General features: G+C 40.3%; 1 protein-coding gene across 3 annotated transcripts in view; it reads right to left on the reverse strand.

The window, feature by feature from the left end:
* Window positions 1-16,940, reverse strand: part of PEAK1 (pseudopodium enriched atypical kinase 1) — a 98,898-nt gene that overhangs the window by 46,035 nt on the left and 35,923 nt on the right. For all 3 annotated transcript variants that reach the window (XM_006029384.3, XM_006029385.3, XM_006029383.3), the window contains one exon: window positions 3,905-7,171. In XM_006029384.3, coding sequence (XP_006029446.1) covers window positions 3,905-7,059 — 3,155 coding nt within the window. In that variant the 5' untranslated portion in view covers window positions 7,060-7,171. The remainder of the gene's footprint in view (window positions 1-3,904; window positions 7,172-16,940) is intronic.

A 16,940-nucleotide genomic window follows, 5' to 3' on the forward strand; every position in this document is an offset into this window, starting at 1 on the left:
CAGCTACCCCAAAATTTGCTGTAGCCCCCCAGCCCCCTCTCCCAGTGCCACTGCCACTGCCCAGACAGCCCCAAGCCCAGCTCAGCCCAGCCCCTGCGCAGCACCCTCAGTCCCACGGGCACATGCCCATGACCTCCCGGGGTGTGCGCAGTGGTGGGAGCCACCCCCCCATTCCCCCTGGACGGGCTGTGGCTCCGTCCCATGCCCCATCCTGCCCCAGCTAGGCAGCCCCTGCCCCAGCCCCACTCTCTCCCTCACTGTGGGGGCCTTGATATGCACCCCACCCCCCATGCCCCTTCCCTTGCATCACAACAGACTTACCAGCTGGATGCAGCTCTCCACGCTGCCGGGCTGTGTTCCTCACCACCTACATACTGTGCTGAGGCTGCGTGCGTGCCCAGAGCTTTTATTGGCCAAATTATCGGCCATACCAGGCAAAAAAAAGCTGATTTCCGATACAGTCAATTTTCTTTATATTGGTGCCGATCTGAGATCGGACCAATGTATCGGTGCACCTCTATTTGTAACCTCTTTTCTTGCTATCTTGGAGTCTGCACAGATAAAACACAAAACCCTGTCAGTGACTTCCTAGAAAAAAACCTCAGCTTTCCAGGAACAGCAGGATTAATAACTGGACCATCAAACCAAATATTTGTAATCTACGAACACGATTAAAACAATTACCAGGATTAAAAAAAAAAAAAAAATTAGTCACACTTATAAAGGTTAGACCAAGTCTCCGTACAGAGTCCTAAAAAATTAAAAACACCTTTTGGTTTTCAGAGAAACCCTCAAAAAATACTAATTCCATATCTGCTGGATTCTTTTCTAACCACAGTGTAGATAACCTAATGCCAAGGAGACACAAAACTATCTGTGGATAAAACACCTGAGGGACCCGTAAAACAGGCTTATTTATTCCTCAGTTCAAGCTGCATATCCTGCAAGCTCTGCTGTGAGTGAAGAACTGGCCTTTTCAGCAATATCACAGCCAGTGTTAAAGGCTTACGAAATTATCAATCCTCCACCACCTTCATAATCCACTGCAGGGTAAAAATATTCTCAGTTCTTCCTGTTGGTACACCTTCAGGACCCCCTACCACACTGACATTTTTCTTAATACTATCCTATTTTCCAGGTTATCAATTTGGTCTCTCAGTGAGCTTCACAGATGTTGCGATTTTCAGTTAGAAAAGTGTCATGTTCACCGATTGTTATCTTCACATAATCAGTTTTCCTGTAAGCCTTCTGCAGTCTTTAGCTGAAGATTTAAACTTTTTTTATTTCATATATTTTAGTGTACATTATCATTAGCCTTTAACTAGCATTTGATTAGTTAATACAAAATCTAATATTGTTTGGCAAGTCAGATATACTTCCTATTGGTGTGTATTTCCACACTGGCAGACCTGGCTGACAACTACTGGAAAACTGAGAAATAAATTCCAAATCCTTCAATATGAATAGCTTATTTTTCAGCATTGTAGGAGTCTCTCCCTCTCTTCATTCTTCTGCTTACTAGTGGTCAAAATCCAAGTAAAAATCAGTTCTTATGGCATTAAATTACATGGCAACAAAAATAAATAACTGAAGGGAACAAAAAAGAAGGATATCTACTGTATCCTGTTCTGCCTACATGACTCTTTAAAACTCAAATTATTATTATTTTTTAAAAATAAAAACAGAATCCATAACAGAGGAAGTCTAATTACCCATGAAAATTTTTGACCTAAGATTTTAGACTGTATCACTATGACTTGGAGGGGAAAAACTGTGGGGCGGATGTGGGAGGAAGGAGAGAGACTAACTGTGATCAATAGTAACAGTACAAAGACACTCCAGGGTAAACAAGGTAAGAACATCATCCTTAGGGTGGCTGAACACAAGGCATCTTCAGCCTACACCTAAAGATACATCATAAAGGTAGTGCTACTTCTTAAGATCATGTACACGCACTTCTCTTTTATCATTTTAGGGCCTTGTTTACAAGTTCAAGCAGTTTCAACCCCCACTGACATCAAATGGTCTGATGGATGTTTAGAACTTCTGAAAATCTGTCCCCATCTGGAATTGAAATCTTTTTCCTACCTGCCCATTCTTTCTTTGAGATTTCTGACACAAGTCCAACAGCTTGGGTTACAACTCTTCCTACCCAGCAGATGCAGACAGTATACTGCACTAAGGCAGTGGTGTCTGCCCTCACCTGTGAGCCCCCGGAGCTCCTGGGTGAGACTGAGCTCTGGCGGCTCCACACTGCCCCTCACGTGCCAGATCTAGCATGAAGGGTCATAGCCTGTGGGGAACCCCATGGACTGGATGACGTTGTGCCAGGGGTTGGATCTGGCCTGTAGGCCGAGTGTTAAGCACCCCTGAACTAAGGGAATGGACACACCAATAACCTGTGGCAAGTCAAGCCATCCCCATTTAAAAAAAATTGTGAACACATGATATAATCCCTAAAATTGTTTAAACCTGCCCCAACAATGGTAAATTTAAACCTGGATAAATTAGGACTAAACCTGTTACTCAGCATGAGCCTGAAGTTTGATGCTGCCACAAAATCGGTGATCGCAGTCTTGGGCTGCATCAACAGGACTACTAAACACAAGATACTGGAGGTTATGGTACTACTTTACTTGGTACTGGTTAGGCCTCATCTAAAGTACCATATGCAGTTCTGAGCTCCACATTTTCAAAAAGATGTGAGGAAGGTAGAGAGGGTCCTAAGGCAGGTGACAAAAATGATAAATGGCTTAGATGGTAAGCCACACAAGGAGAAGTTGAGAGAGAGGTATGATCAGGTTGCAGAAAAGGCACTCAAGAGGGGACAAGACAGCAGTTTTCAAATACCTGAAGAGCTGCCATAAATATATACTTCCTCCCTCTTTTTTATCAATTTTTTTTTGTATAAAATAGGAATAATTAATAATGACTCATTTGTCAAAATTAAGTTTTATTTTAAAATAGTTACAATCTGAAAATTGGTGGGGCAGTTCCTCAGACAGGGGCAAATACATATAGCACCACTAAAGTCAATGCAGAGAGGAGGTGGCCCAGTGTACTTATCACAAGTAAGGTCTTAGAAAGTGGTGAGACTATAAACCAGTGATTCTCAACCAGAGTGTTCTGACACCCTGATGTGCCATGAGCTCCTTTCAATGGTGACATGGCGTGCCACACAACATTAACACTATTAGGTATGGAAACATGATTCACAAGCTAGACCCAGAGATTTCAACTAGAAATACCACAACTATTGATTTCTGAGTTCTTTGCAAAAGAAAAACTGCTCTACTATTTTTCTGCAGTCAAAAAGAGTGAAAACTAAGAGTTGGCATTTTCCAAGGGATACCTCCAATCTATCCAGGGGTGCTTTGAATCTAAAAAGTTTGAGAACCAGTGGTATAAACAAAATAATCCCATTATTATTTTATGTATACTTTTAATCATGTTGTATCATCTTAAATTATGGTATAAATGTTAACTGCACATAAACTGTTACTGTTATGTGATAAAGTTAATCATCTCACCCTCCAATTAATGATAGTTAAATAGGTAGAAGGTAATTTGCTTCTTACTTCTCTTCTGCAGTTTTTCAGTCATCCTATAACATATAAATACTATCTTAAACTGAAAAATCAAGGACTGTTTTCCTGAATCTGTGCAACACGTCCACCCTAATACACTAATGAACATGAAGCATAACTCATAATAATAGGTGCTGTTCATATTAGAAAGGTGCAAATCAGAGATACTAACCAATACAATGTACAGACTGTAAAAATATTATATGTGCACATGAAAACATTTCTACAAAACTCCTAGATCCCTTCCTGGTTCCGCAAAATGTATAGCACGCTTGTCTTTTTCATTCATGTATTCATTATTATTAAAAGTGGCTTACCTGGGTATTTTTTTAGGAATCTGAGGTGGTGAAGAATGACTTCTTATCTTTTGTTCAGGATCCTCTGGAGACTTCTCTTCCATTTCTGCTTTGCCTTTTTCTAATCCATCTCCAATGGGAGACTCCACTGCAGCTTTGTTCTGGTGGTCAGAGGTTGGTTCAGTATGTGCTGGTTCACATCTGTACATGAAAACAATGGATGGCTTCTCACTGGAATCTGTTTTTGTCTCACTGAACCAATGGTGACGTTGAACTGGAGGAGGTGGGAGCATATGAATGACAGTGCCATCAAGACCCACCAGTTTCCCTTTTTCTCTTTCTTTCTCTTTCTCATCTTCATCATCGGTCTTTCTGCGACGGAAAAAGCTTTTAAATGATATCCAGCGCTTTGGTTTTGCATCAGCAACTCGTCGCCCTTCTGAATGGAGTACTGATTCAGCCTCTGTTGATCTAGTGGGACTGATTGGTTTGTTCCAGTTGCTAAAATGTCTTTGCAACAGATTACTTGCATGATAGGGTGAAGATGTGGAACGTGGAGGAGGGAATGGAGGTGCCTGCTCAGTTTTGGGACTTGTGGTGTTATGGATGCTGGTTGCTGTCTTTGAGGAAGGAATTGGCTTTGAAAGTGTATCCTTTTGCATTTTAGTGGTAGTGATTTCTGTGGACTTGGATGCCTCAGTCTCATTGCTGGGCTGGGCTGTAAAGAGGGATTTGGGTCGTACCAGAGTGCTTTTAGTGGTATCTGCATCAGGCGGTAGGGAATATAATTCCTCTACACTACAAGATTTGGGTCCAGATTGCGGTGTTCCTGGAGGAGATTGTGGAGGCTGGATAGAAGCCACAATCTGAGAAAGAACTGTGCTTGCATTCTCTCTGTTGCTGTTTCCAATGGAAGCTTCTTGTGCCCCTTCCACTTTGGCTGCAGATTCTGGTGCTGGCTTCTGGTTTCTTGCTGGGGAACTGTGGCAGGAACTCTGACTTCTTTGTGGTGATGTCTGACCTTTGCTGAGACAGCTATTGAACTCTTGGACTTTCTGGGCCACAGAACCCAGTCTGTGCTCTGTGCTACTGGAAATTCCTTTTGCTTGAGTAAATTCAGTGGGTTTGCTGGCTACATCCTCAGACACTTTGCTCTCTGTTTCTATTTCTTCGTATGTATGGCTTATCACACTTGAAGTTTTATCTTTGATGGACAGCTCACCACTAGTCCCCAGAAAACTTTTATAGATGGCTAAGTTATCATATGCATTTGGATTAATTACAATGGGAACTTTGATAGCATTCTTGGAACTCCTTGCATAAGTAGGCTCATCATGAAGGATAATTGGAAAAGGTGGCATACCAGCATTGTTGTAACTATTGAATTTTATCTCAGACAAATTGGGTGACTTAACTGGGATAGTTTTTGAAGAAATATTTGTGGCTGTAGGTGATGTAGGAGCAGATTTGTGGCTGCTCTTTCTAGGAGGGACAGAAGGTCCTGAACTGTTAGCTGCTAATTCCACTTTAGCTATCTTCTGTCGTGGGCTTGTACTAGAAGTCCATACTTCCTGGTATCTGATTGCACTTGATTTTTTTAGATTGGCATTTACTTGCCCAGATGATGCAGGTGTAACAGGTGCATATGGAGCTCCTGGTGAATTTGGGTTAGGTGGTGTACTTTTGGTTTCTGAGCTTTCAGTCTGACCTTCCTTACACTCAGTAGTCATGGCTGCTGACACATCTACTACAGTATAAGGCTTACACACGGGTTGTTCCATATTGACCACTCTGTAAGGTTTAGCTTGTTCTTCTATAGGAACTAAGTTTATAGTAACTGCTTGACCAGTAACATCTGGAGAACTTTTGCTTTCTTGCTTATCGCTTTGCACAGCAATCTTGCCACCTTTCTCTTCCAGTCTAAGTGCAAGGACTGCCTTGTGAGTCTCTACAACTTCTGTAGTGTTTCTGGCAACTTTTGACATATCCTTTCCTTGCTGATTATCACAAAGAGTCTCATATTCTGGTTCAATCAATTTGATATCCTGAGGGGTACTGGGAGATAACCCTCCATTGCAGAGTTTTTGTGATGAACTGCTGGTTGTTCCAGAGCGAGACTCTTCAGTCAAAGAGGAATCAGGAGATGTGGAATCAGAAGATGCCATGCTCTGCATGCTTTCCTGTCCATAAAGGATCACAGCCCCTTCTCCATAACCATTTAAAATTTCATCATAGCTATCATCATAGTCCACAGCACAGATCCGCTGAAGAGACTTATTCCTTAGAGGCACAGTGTTCCATTTTTTGTCAGCACAAAAGTGGACAGGAGACAGGGTGTTCGCTCTAAAGTTAGCAAAGCGAGGTTGGCCCCTCATGCGAATTTCCATTGCTAACAGTTCTTCATCACTTTCATCCCAGCTCTCGTGCTCTTCTTGCATGCTGCCAAAAAATGTATCATCTTCACTCTCATCGCCACTGGAGAACTCTGGATAACAGAAACGCCCACCTTCGTTACTTATTACTTCAGTGCTCCCACTCAGAATAACATGTTTACTATGTGCATCCTTCACTGCAGCCATCATGCAACTTGGAGGGATCTTTCTTTCTAATGATCTTTTATAGCAATTATTTATTCTTCCCAAGAAGGTTTCCCTTGAGTTCATTTCCTTTCCTGTTTGCTGAGGTGTGGTATCCAAACCTGCAATCTCCTTCAGCACTTCTGTCAGTCCGTTATTATTGTTATTTGGTATCTTACCTACACTATCATTGTTGCCATGAGGCCTATGAACATGACTATAACCTTCAATTTCATCTTCGTTATTATTGTTCAGTGGCTTATTGTTCAAAACCGCTTTGTTTCGGTTCCATCCTGCAACTACAGGCTTGTTCTCACAATGATCTGGTGTGCTGATTTCACCACATACACTCTGCCCATCTACCACCATCATGGTGGGTTTCACAGCTATAGTGGGTTTCTTTGCGACAGGAGGTCGGAAATTTCCTGTATTTCTACCACGCTGATTGTTACTTTGGTTTGCATTGGTTTTCAGATTACTATGGGAGAGGGGAGCCTTTTCAGTTGCTGGGGGTAGTTGGTGCAAGCTTTTAGGCTTGAAGCAATTTTTACATTCACCAGGTTTCCAAACGTGTTCAGTGAAGGTGTTGCAAGCAGACATTTTCACAGAGCTTGGCACCTGATGTTCCACTGTTTAGTGCATGGTAAGAACTTCATCCATTTGTTTTCACTTTGTTCACTTATCCTGGCAACTCTTTAAAGTGGTGATCATTCTAAAAACGAAAGAGAATGAAGGATAAGAATGGGAAAAACCAACACCAGTCAATGACATTTGGTGAATGACTCTTTACTCATATTCTCATTTTCTCCTTTTGCCACACTCTTAGCAATGACATAAAAGAACCACCTTATCTCTTGTTGACAGCTTATCTCATGTTACTCACTTCTAAAACCAAATATCTGAAATGCAAAACAGGCCGTATATAGAGCAGGCATCCTGTGTATAAAGATTAAAGACAAAGAGCTAGTTTTATGCATGGCAACTATGTCTGTGTAAATTTAGCAATGCTAACACACTGAGAAAAGTGACAGTGACTGAAAATATATAATTAACCCCTCTGCTAGTTCAGGGCCATGGACTTTTTATTTTGCCCCCAAAAAGATATATTAAAAATTAAAATTAAAAAGTGCATCTTCATAGAAACAACCTCCAAAATACAAGACAGGAATGATTAAAGAATATGTTCTGTTTTCTGGTGTTTAAATAATTTGTTTTAGGTTCAAAGGTGAAAAGGCTATTGCTTTTGTGGGAAAGCCTGCCCAAGTAATTCAATTTAATTTAGTTACCTGACTAAAAGATCTTCAGTCTCTTTAATCATTTTTTCATTAAGATCAGATTATTACTGGGCAAGAGCTCTAGCCAAGGGATGACTGGCAACTTCAAAAAGAGAATAAGATAAAGGCCAATGGGACAGTATCTTCAGAAAATCTTAACACTGTGATAAAACTTGGATAAGGAGTGTTATCTTTTGTAAGGTTAAAACAGAGACAATAAACTGAACTTAAATCATGCATCAATGGCAAGAAAATTTCTTTTGGTCACTGGTAACTTTCACCTGTGTTTCTCCAATACAAGTAGATGGTTCCCTCAGCTAACTGGAAAACTATTTGAACATGAGCTTGATCACTTCCTGAAACTATCAGCCCTAAAAAATGAAAAAAGAGACATGAATGATCTACATACTATGATTTTTGAAACACGCAGGGTTTAAGTCTTTCAAGAACCAATGCCCCACTAATTTAAATCATCTAAAATAATTCCTCCCTGATGAAACTTCAATGAATCTGGTCCAATGGGTTTATGATTTTTCATGTAAATGCAAAAGAATCAAAAAGCAATATCTTCTGCTGTGTTACTGTTTGAATAAACAGTATACATTTTTGATCACATAAATAAACATAAAATGTAAAGTGAGTTAATTAACTTATCCAGTCAAAAGTATAGTAAATGTATCTGACTCGGTGGTTGGCATTGTATCAACAAAAAATGTTATATTAGAGGTAATCAAAAACATGCTTTTATTGCACTGTTGTATACAATAGAAGGCATTAATAAAATTTGACACTTGCATTTATCTGTCAGTCACAATGACTGCAGTACTATGTTTTGGCTCAGTGCCTTTCTATTTCAATTATAATATAAGAAAGCCATATTAAGATACCAACTCTGTTCAAACACCAGATGGGGCTCAAGTCTAACTGTGCAAGTTTCCTCTCACATAGTACTAGACCTCTCATATTTCATACATTGACTAAATATGTTTAGAGACAAAGCTTTTTGCTGTGAAGACAGTGCCAAAAGCTCCCTCTATGACTGAAGTAATACAAGTGTTGTTAGATACAGATCTTTTCAAATGTTAAGACAACGGTTTTTATAGCACTGAGTAAAATGACTTTTCCTTCTTATTGCTTTACTGAACTTTTTCAAGCTTTGCTAGTTCAACCCTCCACCACCCCATGTACTCTTATTACAAAAGGTACTATGAGAAATAAGTCTCCAAAAATATATGAGAGAGAACAAGCAGACTAAAATCTCTCATTCATATCTCCTTACTTTCATGAAGCCATATAAATAAACAAATAAAGCTATGCTGTCCTGATTCCAAATTAAATGTTTTCTTAGAAAATACACCTTCCTATTCCATAAAATATCTGAGCAAACAATTCAAACAAAAGGGGAAGTGCAAGTGTGTTTTTAAGGTTTGGTTAGCTGGTACTGTACCACTGGTACCAGGGCATTGGAAAAAACACCCTGGCTTTGAAATCCCATCACAAAATTGACAATTTTATGGACCGGTGTCTTTTAGGTTACACATTTTTTGCTAATTAGGCTTTGGTAAAAAATGACAGAAAAATGGCATATTTCACATCTTCAGGTTATGACAAGGCTTTAATACTATTTTACTGGCTTTATTTACTCCCACTTGGTCAGAGATATCAAGACTGATCAACAGTTTTCCTACTCGAAATCAGAGCTGGACTGAAACTTCTGAAAAATGAATCTGAATATCATACATAAGAAATGTAGAAGCAGGTTATTTTTTGGACTTAAAAAACCTTCACTCAAATGAGAGTATAATATGATGCATGGTCACTGCTGTACATAATACTACATATCCCAAAGGCACCACTCTAAAAATGTAGCTTTAAAAAGAAATAATGCATACATACGTGTGTGTGTGTGTGCGTGCGCGCGCGCACATAAATGCACAGAGAACAGACTAGGCATATATATGTCCTTTACATTTTTAGAACATTATCACTTAATGCAAGTGGTTTTAAACATAACCACTTGATATCGTATGATTTTCTGACATACCCTGTGAAGTGGGTAAAAGTCAGTCACTTAATAGCTCATAAACTACAGATTAGTTTCCAACTGGTGTAGACAGTCACAGGGTGCTAGATTTGTGAGCATTCCTTGTAACATCCTCTGAAATCACCTCCACCTATGAGACGGGAACTCTGAACCTTCCAACTATGGGAAATTTGTACTGGAAAAAAAAATGGAATTCAAACATATGTAATTTTCCTATTTGAATACCAAAGGCAATTTAGCTACATTTAGCTACATTATAGACTGAATTCATAGCAAACATGATGTTCTGTAATAACGCATACCTAAGAACATGCTTCCCTCGTATTCTGAATGGTGTTTTGAATGTTATTACCAGCAATTACTGTTGCTTAAAAGGGGGGCAGCAGACTCCACTGGAAATAATGAATATAAATAAAAAAGTATATCAGGTTGAGAAAGGAATGGTTTTAAATTTCATTTGGTTCAGATATTTGTTTGCTTGCAGATTTATTTTGATCCACTGTTCAAAAGACAAAGTGCTCATGAAGTAAACTAGACAGGCACATATATGCCTGGATATTCTCTTTACTTCTTTACTTTTCATTCCATCCAGGAAGAGCACACACCAACTGCTGAAACTTCCTTAGCCTGATGAAGGGTTTTTGAACCCGAAAGCTTGCTTAATAACTATTCTCCAACTATTTGGGTTGGTCTAATAAAAGATATCAGATTCACCCAAGGAACCTTGTCTGTCTATGTCCTTAGACCAACACGGCTACAACCTACACCCCTGGATATTCTCTTATCACTCTCCAGATATTTCAAATACCTGCTCTGGCCCTTCCTCCATAATTTACACCTTTCCAGTCAAAGACCACGTAACAGCTGAAGCATAATGAAAAAAAAAAAAGATGCCGATATAATTTTTTTAACCCCTAATATTTCAAAGCACTTTACAGAAATTAGTAAGTATTACCAATATAGTTTATACAAGGGGGGCTTAAATGACTTAAAGTTCATTCAGTAGGTCAAATGCAGAAACCAGAACAGAAGTCCAGATCTTGCCTTGTCGTTTGGTGCTCCAGTTACCAAAGGGATGAGTTAGTAAAAACATTATTAGCCAAATAACATCCTGATGTCATTGGTATAAACTAAGGACTTCAAGATCTATGCAACTGTTTATGTGAGGGCTGAACAACATACATTTCTGTGCGCTTGAAATCAAAACTTTGAATTTCACTTTTCAGAGGAGCACAGTGAGAGAAGATGACAGATTCAAGGGTCTTAGGGCTGAAGAGATGATCTTGAAACACTTTGATATCAGGTCCTTCAACTCTAAACAGAAATGCAGAGGTATTCTTGTGGCTCTTATTTACGAACGTCTTCCATATTGTGTGCATAGCAGCACCAATACATGCATTTCAGACGTTCTCCCTCTTTCTTCCATACAACATTTTGGGCATTTTTCCTTTGTTCTAAATAATTTCAGACTGGCAGATCTCCCTTAGATGCATGCTGACTGAATCGAATTAAGGCCTTCTCCACTAATACTTTATTATACCAACATAATCCAGTTAAAAGGAACTTAATTGGTGTGCGCCATTTCCTACGATTACAACATTTTTAAAAGGTATAGTCTCAGTAAGTACCAGATGGTGACGCACACTAATTAATCAGGCCAGCTCACTGAATGAGCATAAAATGAATGTACCTATTAGACACGTGTTCTCAATACTCTATAGTGCAAAATCCTCCCCTTAAATGAATGCCTGTTCTATTACTGAGCAATATGGACAAGCATATAGTGCAATCATTTGCACTTGCAAAACCATCACTCTTTTCTCTTTTTAGAATATGAAATCTCATGCCAGCACAGTTTTCTTTTTGATAATCCTCTCTTAAGGAACGAGAGCATACCTTTAGTCTGCCCATTTTGGGGAAGGCTCCAGCCATTTTTATATTCCACAATGAGTTATAGCCACCAACCTTCTCTCTTGACAGCACTCTAGTTACTTGCTTGTCAACAACAAATGACTTACCAACTGCCAACCAAAAACATTACTGTGCAGTAAGGCTGTGCGAAACAGCACCGTTTTGTTTCGACTTCCGTTTCGCCGGGACAGGGTTTCTCATTTTGAGTTTTGTTTTGAAAGCACTGTCTGTTTCATTTCGTCAAAACTGTTTCGCTGTTTCGATGCTGTTCCAACGTTTCACCCATAGGCTATAAATGGGGAATCATGAAAATGCCTAAAACTCTGTAATTTCTTGCCTGATTCAGGTGAAACTTGCAGGGATGGTAGCCCCTTCTGAGGGCATGAAGCTTGCCAAGTTTCAAGGGGATAGGTGCGAGGTTTCTGGGAAACTATACCTCAAACTGTTCAAAGCAAACCTCATGACACTTGCCAGCAGCGGCAGCCTCCTGTCATCCAGTCCACAGATCTGGGGGCCCACAACCCTGGGAGGGCTGCGGGGCTGTGCCGGACTCCTCCTGGGGGTGTGGGCCTCTGATCTGTGGGGCTGTGCCAGACTCCTCCTGGGTGCTGCAGGCCCCCAGATCTGCATGCCAGATGACAGGAGGCCGTTGCTGCTGTCTCGGGCCTGCAGCAGCACCAATCTTCCCGGTGCTGGGCGCGGGCTGTGCCTAGCACTGGTCCCAGGTGGCAGCAGCAGCCTCCTGTCATCTGGCGAGCAGATCCGGGGTCTTTCACCCCCGGGAGGAGTCCCGCACAGTCCCGCAGCCCTCCCGGCGGTGTGGGCCCCTGATCTGCGCGCCACGAGGCAGGAGGCTGCTCCAGCTGGGACCAGTGCTGGGCACAGCCTGTGCTGAGCACCAGGAAGACTGGTGCTGCTGCTGGCCCCAGCCAGCAGCGACAGCATGCTGTCATCCAGCACACAGAACCCCTGGGAGGGCTGCGGGGGCTGTGCCAGACTCCTCCCAAAGGGAGGAGTCTGGCACACACTCAAGTCCCAAGGCCCAAGGCCTTGGGCCTCAAGTCCCTTTTCCTTTGTCCCAAGGCCTGAGTCCCAAGGCCACACTCATCACTAGGGATGCTGGACGGAGTGGGCAGGTGCTCTATGGAGACTGGCCCAGGACCCCTGTGGGCAGGACACATTCGGCTGGGCAGATGGGATGGGACCACAGGTGGGTGGGATGGGACCATGGGCAGGTAAGGAGCAGTGTTTTGGAGCGGGGCAGGCAGTCGGGGGCCAGAATCATGGGCCAGTGACAGCATGGAGTTGGGGCCCAGGGCAGAGCTGCAATCCACTCCCTGCATGTCCCTGCCTGTGGAACCGGGCTGGGTTAGCACCCTCTCAACAGCTCACCAAAACTCCTTAAGTGGCCCTCTAGCCCAAATACTTGCCTATCCCTGATCTAGAAGGCCAAATATTATTATATTTTAGAGATGGGCATCTGAGGCTAGAAATAGGTATTGCCAAATGAAGCTGTGTCTTGACACAGCTGATCCATTTCACTGGGCAAAACACATGCTGCCCTTTGTCCTCCTACCTGTTGATCTTGCAGGACAATGGGTAATGTGTTCCTTGCTTTAAGAGATGCACCACCAGCAATCTCAGGGAACCAGGGGCACATCGCTGAAAGCAGGGAACCCTGACATTCTTCACAATGGTCCTGGGGTTCGGCTGCCAGTCAGTTCTAGGCACTTGCACTCTCCCACCATAAAGCAAATGGATCATGTCAGCCACTATAAAGCAGCATAATTAATTTCTACCTTTTGTTGAGGCCACACTGTCACCATGACAGAGTGTGTGGATGTCTATTTTCTGTCTACCCTGAAATACAGAAGTTAAAATACTTGCTACAGGTCAGGGTATAGACATGAATTTTAGCCACATTAAAGGGGAGAGTATACTGTGGCTCAGGAGTTGACATAAAAGCTGTTAGGCTGCAACTGTTAGATCTACGTCACACTGCAGTAAAACAATTGCCCTAATTTTGACCCTGAATTAAGGAGGGTTAAAATTAGAGTGGCTTTACACACTTGTATCATTACAAAAACATGCAGACTTAAAAACTGCATCATTACAGCTTGCATCAGAATCCTTTCACAATGATACAGTTTTTACATTTGTCTATACCCCAGAGCCAGAAATAGAACCAACATTTCTCAATCTGATGACAGATCCACAGGGGTCTACTGCTCATTTTATGAATAATATGACTGAAATAACTAGGAAACTAAGTGATGACCACATTGGTAATTTATGAGCTGCCAAAACTGTATCTCCAAAAGTAGATATTGGTACTCACGCTTACTCACTTGTTCACATTTTTCCAAACTATGCTGCTATTAGAAGGTTAATATTGTAGGCACCAGCTTTGGTCTTTGGTTTGGTCTGCATTTGTATTGGGAAGATTTCTCTCTAGACAGATGTTCCTCAAATGTCCAATCAATTTTATCCAAGCTAGAATTTTCCAGTGATTATGAACTTAGGCTCTTTTGAGATCTACTATCACTGTGAAACTAAGCCCTTTCATTTTTAATAGGAATGGGAAGTTCCATTTTATTTCTCTGCCAGCCACCCAGAACTTTTCAGAGTTCTGAGAATGGTACAAAGCAATCAAATATAAGTTCTTCAGAACTCTGGAGAGTCATGAACTTCAAATGAGTGATAAGGACAAAAGGATTTATACAGAACTGCCCAATCTGCTTTAGAATCAGTTTCTGTAGAGAAAACTGTATCAAAACATGAAGTACATAACCGATTAGAGTAGACCCTTACACTTTCAATCATCTTACATTACAGATGTAACAGACTTACATTTTTTAATTGTAGATATAGATTCTTATAAGGGTTCTCTAACACTGTATGAAACCATCATAACTGTAATTACAACACACATTCTATTTTTAACCTCTACCGATACATAAATATTAGAAGTTTAAATAGGAAACCCCTTAAATGTGTTTTAGCCATTAGAAAATGTTGTACAGAAGTGATCAAACAACTGGTTCAACTATATAAATCCCCTGACACTGATTAAAGAATATGCAATGCTTCAGAAGAAAGCAGAAGCTCTCCTACAGTTCACGTAAGCTAACTGAGCAATTTCTGATAGGAGAGAGAGGAGATAAATACTTTCAGGATCTGTTCATGTAATCAGCTTAGGCCGGGATGAATCAAATTTGGACATAACGCCCCCCACCACACTTACCCAATGGTAAACTGTAGTTATTAATTTTCAATACACATAACAGCAGATATATTGGAATATTATCTGCCCTGGGTTTCAGAACAAGAACAAAACATTCTTCAGTGAAAAAAAAGGTACATTTAATAGCATATATGTGAAAGAATTATACAGGCATTAATATACCTGGAAAGACACAATCACCTGGAATTGTGCAAACACTGCAGCTGAGTGAATTTTTTGGCATGTAATTTCTTTTTACTTGTGCAAAAGCCTCTTCCTTCCTTATCTAGTAAAAAGACATCTTTCCAGGTTGGTTTTAGGTGTTCTGCTGCAATGCTATCCATTGCTAATAAGACTTATTAATTACCTTGTTTGTTTTGGTTCCTAAAATGGAATGCATACAATGTGCCGCATCACCAACCTGAATACAGGATAACCTCATCTAGGGTAACCTCTACCAAATTGACTGGGATGACAACAAGAGGCATTTATGCTCTCAGATTCAATAAAATTGAGTTTTATCTCAATTCTATTCAGAATTAATTGGCCCTGCATAACTTAAGCCCCTTATACTGGATGGAAAACAAATTAGTAAGCTTCTCTTCGTATCAATTCAGCAATCTTTGATTTATCTTTTCTGGGAACATGACAGTCCACTTAGGATTTAATTTGCAGGAACATACACTTAATGTCTCTTTTTTGTCAGCTGTTTAAGGTACATAAAAATTACTGGGAAAATAAAGTTTACAACAGCACGCAACATCTACAGAAGAGGTGTGCTCAATAAACGACAGTAAAATACCTGAAAAGCATTGACACTTGCTGTTGTTATGTAAACTGGCAAGGTGATTGTGGTTACACATATGCTGAACATACAGCCTGAATAGGAAAGCAGTGAATTTTATTATGCTACTGAAACAATTAATCCTCTGATTTCAGTTTATTTCAAATAGTTGGCTCTGGCTTCACCAATTTTCATACTTCTCATCTTGGCTTTAGTCAACATCCTCCTGCCAAAAATCATATTCCTCCTCTTCTGCTTAATAAAATAAGTGACGACAAACCAAATACAAAGTAAAATGAGGATGGCTATAGGGGAACCTGACAAACAATTAGCCAAGGACAAAAACAAACAAGAAAAAATTCTTTCACTAGATCAGAAACAAAGAGTTTGTGAGAGGACCAGTAAGTCTGCAGCTGTTTCCTGAAGTAAAGACAATAACTGAAGAGGATGAAAACATTGCAGAAAAGCCAAATTATTTCTTTACATAAATCTTGATCACAGTGCATGCTAGGGAGATACCTACTTCAAACCCAATCCCTTCAAGTAGTAAAGATAAAAGGCCATCAGACACTGAAAAAATAGAGATACTAAAGCCAACTGATAAAATTAAAGAGCAAAAAAGTTGTTTGGATTGGATTCTGAAGAAAATTAAGAATGAAGTAGATGAGATATTGAAAAAAAACTGGATATCTCATTAAAATGCACTATAATAATGGACATGTAAAAGGTAATAAAGGTGGTGTTTATCCAGATAAAAGATGCTGGAGTTATCCTGAAAAATATGAAACAGACAGCGTCATCCAATACCAAATGAACTGGGTGAAGTAATAATTAAGGAGTTATAAAATGGCTAGAAAACATGAAGTAATGAAGACAACCATCATGGCTTCCATAAAGGAAAACTGTGGGCTCTGTAATCTGGTGGACTTTTTTTTAGATGATCTACAAAGTAACGGATTAAGGAGAAAGAATTGCTATTTATATACATTTTCAAAAAGCACTGACGAAGTCCTTCAAATAAAACCAAGATAGGAGTGCCTTAAAGATAGATACTGAACCTCTGTTTAAAGCATTCAGCTATTTGAAAGATGAGTGAAGAGAGAAGCATATTTTCAGACAATATAGAGTTGTTTGGTGGAGACTGGAAAAAAGTGAACTCCAAAGGAATTGAACAAAACTAAGTGAACAGGATAAGCGAAATACATTATGGCTAAAGACAGAATAGAATACATTATCTGAAAAAAC

This window comes from Alligator sinensis, unplaced genomic scaffold, assembly GCF_000455745.1.
Source record: "Alligator sinensis unplaced genomic scaffold, ASM45574v1 scaffold319_1, whole genome shotgun sequence".
In the NCBI taxonomy this organism is placed as follows: Eukaryota; Metazoa; Chordata; order Crocodylia; family Alligatoridae; genus Alligator; species Alligator sinensis.